Raw genomic sequence first — 6,215 nt, 5'->3', positions numbered from 1 at the left:
ATCATCCTCGTTCATTTCTCCTGTGTCTTCATTCAACTCTGAGTTCATTGTGTGTTATTCGTCCAGTGCGAGCAGTCCACTTCAACTTCCGCTTCCGCTGACGTGTGTGAGAAAGATGGCGGCGCGCGGAGGGAAGCGTGCAGCGGAGAGATCGGCGCAGATCAAGGCTAAAAGAGCGAAATTAAACAGCAACAAAACACCACAAACCGACAGAAATACGAAGACCGTGTCCTTTACACTAGATAAAGAAGAAGCGAGCCCGAACTCTCGCGAGAACATCATCAGCGTCCCGCCGCCAGTCAGCGCGGTGAGAAACACATTCATAGGACATCATCACTGCACGTGTTTATAAACTACAGCTGTGTGTGTGTATGTATATGTGTGTGTTAAACTGTAGTGTTTATCTAGTGTAAGACTTGACTGTAAATGAAACATGGAAGATAAGGCCGACCGTAAACACTAGAAAGAGATGAGAATGTTTACTGTTAAAGTCTTTCATTTACATGCACAACGTGTGTGTGTGTGTGTGTGTGTGTGTGTGTGTGTGTATGTTATATGTAAGCCTTTAGATATAATCTAGTGTTTTTCATGTTGTTCTGAATGTTGGTTCTTCAGGGAAAATGGACAAACAAAGAGCGAGTGTTGGTGTTTTCCTCTCGCGGGATCAGCTTCAGGACGAGACACCTGATGCAGGACCTGAAGACCATGATGCCGCACAGCAAAGCTGGTAAAACCACCTCAGACCAGCTTTAACCCAGTTAAACCGCCTCAGACCAGCTTTAACCCAGTCAAACCGCCTCAGACCAGCTTTAACCCAGTCAAACCGCCTCAGACCAGCTTTAACCCAGTTAAACCGCCTCAGACCAGCTTTAACCCAGTTAAACCGCCTCAGACCACCTTTAACCCAGTTAAACCACCTCAGACCAGCTTTAACCCAGTTAAACCACCTCAGACCAGCTTTAACCCAGTTAAACCGCCTCAGACCAGCTTTAACCCAGTTAAACCGCCTCAGACCAGCTTTAACCCAGTTAAACCGCCTCAGACCAGCTTTAACCCAGTTAAACCGCCTCAGACCAGCTTTAACCCAGTTACCCAGTTAAACCGCCTCAGACCAGCTTTAACCCAGTTAAACCGCCTCAGACCAGCTTTAACCCAGTTAAACCGCCTCAGACCAGCTTTAACCCAGTTAAACCGCCTCAGACCAGCTTTAACCCAGTTAAACCGCCTCAGACCAGCTTTAACCCAGTTACCCAGTTAAACCGCCTCAGACCAGCTTTAACCCAGTTAAACCGCCTCAGACCAGCTTTAACCCAGTTAAACCGCCTCAGACCAGCTTTAACCCAGTTAAACCGCCTCAGACCAGCTTTAACCCAGTTAAACCGCCTCAGACCAGCTTTAACCCAGTTAAACCGCCTCAGACCAGCTTTAACCCAGTTAAACCGCCTCAGACCAGATGAATGCATAAACCAGCACTGACTGGAACATTAGAACATGTAATCTCACTCTGTTTGTTTTCTTCCAGACACCAAAATGGACAGAAAAGACAAACTGTTCGTGGTCAACGAGGTACTTCAGTCGCTCACACACACACACACACACACACACACACACACACACACACACACACAGACACACACACACACACCTGGTGTTTTATTCCTCAGAGGTTTGATTCTCAGCTCTTGTGTTTCAGGTGTGTGAAATAAAAAACTGCAACAAGTGCATCTTCTTTGAAGCCAAGAAAAAACAGGATCTTTACATGTGGTGAGAAAACACGTCAATTACGAGTGTGTGTGTGTGTGTGTGTGTGTGTGTGTGTGTGTGTGTGTGTGTGTTGACATCCTATGTTGTTCTGTTTCAGGATCTCTAACGTTCCTCACGGACCCTCGGCCAAGTTTCTGGTTCAAAACGGTAGTTTAAATGCATTTATATATAATCTTATTGATGGATTGTTTCTCTTTATAACTCTACCTGTATGTAAATGAGCTCTATTACGATTGGCTGACGCCATCATGAGCTCATGTTTATGAAGACTTTCAGCTCTGAAAGTCATGCATGTTTTCATGTTTTCAGTCCAGTAACACTTGTTTTAAAGTCACAATCATGAGACCGTATATTAATTTTGTGTTTGTAGTTCACACTCTGGCTGAGCTGAAGATGACCGGGAACTGTCTGAAAGGCTCCAGGCCTCTGCTGTCCTTCGACCCGGTACACACACACACACACACATTTTCTCTCTCACACTCACACTCTTACACACACACTCTCTCTCTCACACACTCTCTCTCTCACACACTCTCTCACACACACTCTCTCTCACACACACACTCTCTCACACACACACTCTCTCACACACACGTTTTTTCCACAGTTCAGCGGTAATCCTGCCTAATTCTAAAGATTTGATTGGTCATGTCAATCACTGCCTACACCACACACTGATCCCTAACCCTGCCCGTCACTGGAGCCTTAACCAATGAAATAGGTTGATGATGATGATGTTGATATTTATGTATTGAATATATTTTCCTGTCTCCTCACAGAAGTTCGACACGGAGCCGCATTACGCTCTGCTGAAGGAACTCTTCACTCAGGTTTATTTCAGCATTAATGTCTCTTCATGTTGTGTTGATGTGTGTCGGTCAGTGCAGGAGGATGCATGTTCATCTCTTCATAAGGACAGCACTGATGTAGTTCTGATGTTTCCAGATCTTCTCCACGCCTCAGTATCACCCGAAGAGTCAGCCGTTCGTGGATCACGTGCTCACCTTCACCATCGCAGACCACAGAGTGTGGTTCAGGAACTATCAGGTGATACACATACACACATACTCACTCTCACACACACACACACGCCCTCAGCTGTGTGTGTGAACTCTCTCTCTCTCTCTCCACAGATCATTGAGGAAGACGCGTCTCTGGTGGAGATCGGCCCTCGTTTCGTCCTGAACCTCATTAAGATCTTCCAGGGGAGCTTCGGTGGACCGACACTATACGAGAACCCTCACTACCAGCCGCCCAATACTGTAGGAGCTCTTTATCATCATACTCCACCTCTTCCTCACTCCTCCTCTTCCTCACTCCTCCTCTTCCTCACTCCACCTCTTCCTCACTCCTCTTCCTCACTCCTCCTCTTCCTCACTCCTCCTCTTCCTCACTCCACCTCTTCCTCACTCCACCTCTTCCTCACTCCTCTTCCTCACTCCTCCTCTTCCTCACTCCACCTCTTCCTCACTCCTCCTCTTCCTCACTCCACCTCTTCCTCACTCCTCTTCCTCACTCCTCTTCCTCACTCCTCTTCCTCACTCCTCCTCTTCCTCACTCCTCCTCTTCCTCACTCCTCCTCTTCACTCCTCCTCTTCCTCACTCCTCCTCTTCCTCACTCCACCTCTTCCTCACTCCTCCTCTTCCTCACTCCTCCTCTTCCTCACTCCTCCTCTTCCTCACTCCTCTTCCTCACTCCTCCTCTTCCTCACTCCTCCTCTTCCTCACTCCTCCTCTTCCTCACTCCTCCTCTTCCTCACTCCTCTTCCTCACTCCTCCTCTTCCTCACTCCTCCTCTTCCTCACTCCTCCTCTTCCTCACTCCTCCTCTTCCTCACTCCACCTCTTCCTCACTCCTCTTCCTCACTCCTCTTCCTCACTCCTCCTCTTCCTCACTCCTCCTCTTCCTCACTCCACCTCTTCCTCACTCCTCTTCCTCACTCCTCCTCTTCCTCACTCCTCCTCTTCCTCACTCCACCTCTTCCTCACTCCACCTCTTCCTCACTCCTCTTCCTCACTCCTCCTCTTCCTCACTCCACCTCTTCCTCACTCCTCCTCTTCCTCACTCCTCCTCTTCCTCACTCCTCCTCTTCCTCACTCCACCTCTTCCTCACTCCTCCTCTTCCTCACTCCTCCTCTTCCTCACTCCTCCTCACTCCTCCTCTTCCTCACTCCTCCTCTTCCTCACTCCTCCTCTTCCTCACTCCTCCTCTTCCTCACTCCTCCTCACTCCTCCTCTTCCTCACTCCACCTCTTCCTCACTCCTCCTCTTCCTCACTCCTCCTCACTCCTCCTCTTCCTCACTCCTCCTCTTCCTCACTCCTCCTCTTCCTCACTCCTCCTCTTCCTCACTCCACCTCTTCCTCACTCCTCTTCCTCACTCCTCCTCTTCCTCACTCCTCCTCTTCCTCACTCCTCCTCTTCACTCCTCCTCTTCCTCACTCCTCCTCTTCCTCACTCCACCTCTTCCTCACTCCTCCTCTTCCTCACTCCTCCTCTTCCTCACTCCTCTTCCTCACTCCTCCTCTTCCTCACTCCTCCTCTTCCTCACTCCTCCTCTTCCTCACTCCTCCTCACTCCTCCTCTTCGTCACTCCTCTTCCTCACTCCTCCTCTTCCTCACTCCTCCTCTTCCTCACTCCACCTCTTCCTCACTCCTCCTCTTCCTCACTCCTCTTCCTCACTCCTCCTCTTCCTCACTCCTCCTCTTCCTCACTCCTCTTCCTCACTCCACCTCTTCCTCACTCCTCTTCCTCACTCCTCCTCTTCCTCACTCCACCTCTTCCTCACTCCTCCTCACTCTTCCTCACTCTTCCTCACTCCACCTCTTCCTCACTCCTCCTCTTCCTCACTCCTCCTCACTCCTCTTCCTCACTCCTCCTCTTCCTCACTCCACCTCTTCCTCACTCCACCTCTTCCTCACTCCTCCTCACTCCACCTCTTCCTCACTCCTCTTCCTCACTCCTCCTCTTCCTCACTCCTCCTCACTCCTCTTCCTCACTCCTCCTCTTCCTCACTCCTCCTCTTCCTCACTCCTCCTCACTCCTCCTCTTCCTCACTCCACCTCACTCCTCCTCTTCCTCACTCCACCTCTTCCTCACTCCACCTCTTCCTCACTCCACCTCTTCCTCACTCCTCCTCACTCCTCCTCTTCCTCACTCCTCCTCTTCCTCACTCCTCCTCTTCCTCACTCCACCTCTTCCTCACTCCTCTTCCTCATTCCTCTTCCTCATTCCTCCTCCTCTTCCTCACTCCTCCTCTTCTTCACTCCTCCTCTTCCTCACTCCTCCTCTTCCTCACTCCTCCTCTTCCTCACTCCTCTTCCTCATTACTCCTCCTCTTCCTCATTACTCCTCCTCTTCCTCACTCCTCCTCTTCCTCACTCCTCCTCTTCCTCACTCCTCCTCTTCCTCACTCCTCCTCACTCCTCCTCCTCTTCCCCACTCTTCCTCACTCCTACTCCTCCTCACTCTTCCTCACTCCTCCTCTCTACTCCTCTTCATCTCTACTTCTCCTCTTCCTCACTCCTCTTCCTCACTCCTCCTCCTCACTCCTCCTCCTCCTCACTCCTCCTCTTCCTCACTCCTCTTCCTCACTCCTCCTCCTCACTCCTCCTCCTCCTCACTCCTCCTCTTCCTCACTCCTCCTCACTCCTCCTCCTCTTCCCCACTCTTCCTCACTCCTACTCCTCCTCACTCTTCCTCACTCCTCCTCTCTACTCCTCTTCATCTCTACTTCTCCTCTTCCTCACTCCTCCTCTTCCTCACTCCTCCTCTTCCTCACTCCTCCTCTTCCTCACTCCTCCTCTTCCTCACTCCTCTTCCTCACTCCTCCTCCTCACTCCTCCTCTTCCTCACTCCTCTTCCTCACTCCTCTTCCTCACTCCTCTTCCTCACTCCTCCTCCTCACTCCTCCTCTTCCTCACTCCTCCTCTTCCTCACTCCTCCTCTTCCTCACTCCTCTTCCTCACTCCTCTTCCTCACTCCTCCTCCTCACTCCTCCTCTTCCTCACTCCTCCTCACTCTTCCTCACTCCTCCTCTTCCTCACTCCTCCTCACTCCTCACACTGAAAACGTTTTAAACGTGCTATACGAATAATACTTGTTGTGTGTGTGTGTGTGTGTGTGTGCGCGCAGCACCGGCGGATGATCCGGCTGGCCACGGCCCAGAGGCAGAAGGAGAGGCAGATGGTGAAGGAGATCCGCAAGGAGAAGCGCTCAGAGGAACAGGAAGTGATGCGGCCGGACGTGACGGACGACGTGTTCCTGACGCCGGCGGACCCCAAACCGGCCCAGATCCAGCTGGAGGCCCCCGAGCCCCGGGGCCAGAAGAAGAAGAGGCTCACCGAGCTCAAGAAGAAGAAGCTGATGAAGCGCAAGGGCCTGCGATGATCTCTCCACGCTCCTGTTCTGTAGCAATGAGATGTTAATAAAGCTTTTTATTAAAGTTCAAA

General features: G+C 51.0%; 2 protein-coding genes across 2 annotated transcripts in view; one reads left to right on the top strand and one right to left on the bottom strand.

The window, feature by feature from the left end:
* dtwd2 (DTW motif tRNA-uridine aminocarboxypropyltransferase 2) overlaps positions 1 to 48 on the bottom strand; it is a 13,325-nt gene extending 13,277 nt beyond the window's left edge. The window contains exon 1 of the mRNA XM_077240512.1: positions 1 to 48. This exon is cut by the window's left edge and continues 125 nt beyond it. Coding sequence (XP_077096627.1) covers positions 1 to 48 — 48 coding nt within the window.
* Positions 49 to 115: 67 nt separating this feature from the next.
* Positions 116 to 6,215, top strand: bxdc2 (brix domain containing 2). The gene is made up of 10 exons (XM_077240511.1): positions 116 to 307; positions 616 to 727; positions 1,523 to 1,566; positions 1,694 to 1,764; positions 1,862 to 1,911; positions 2,135 to 2,208; positions 2,544 to 2,594; positions 2,710 to 2,811; positions 2,898 to 3,026; positions 5,899 to 6,215. Exons 1-10 carry the CDS (start codon positions 116 to 118, stop codon positions 6,151 to 6,153), a joined length of 1,080 nt encoding a protein of 359 aa, XP_077096626.1. The 3' UTR covers positions 6,154 to 6,215.

This window comes from Siphateles boraxobius, unplaced genomic scaffold (assembly GCF_051911475.1).
Source record: "Siphateles boraxobius isolate OS27281-9 unplaced genomic scaffold, OSU_SipBor_1 235, whole genome shotgun sequence".
Lineage (NCBI taxonomy): Eukaryota > Metazoa > Chordata > Actinopteri > Cypriniformes > Leuciscidae > Siphateles > Siphateles boraxobius.
Note: the sequence above shows the minus strand (reverse complement) of the source record. Positions and strands in the feature narration are given on the sequence as shown.

Bases quoted from the DNA above. Each gene is read 5' to 3' on its own strand.
- bxdc2 (XM_077240511.1), top strand. From the start codon at position 116: ATGGCGGCGCGCGGAGGGAAGCGTGCAGCGGAGAGATCGGCGCAGATC. The intron at 2,209-2,543 runs GTACACACACAC...GTCTCCTCACAG, and splicing joins CTCTGCTGTCCTTCGACCCG to AAGTTCGACACGGAGCCGCA. The intron at 3,027-5,898 runs GTAGGAGCTCTT...GTGTGCGCGCAG, and splicing joins ACTACCAGCCGCCCAATACT to CACCGGCGGATGATCCGGCT.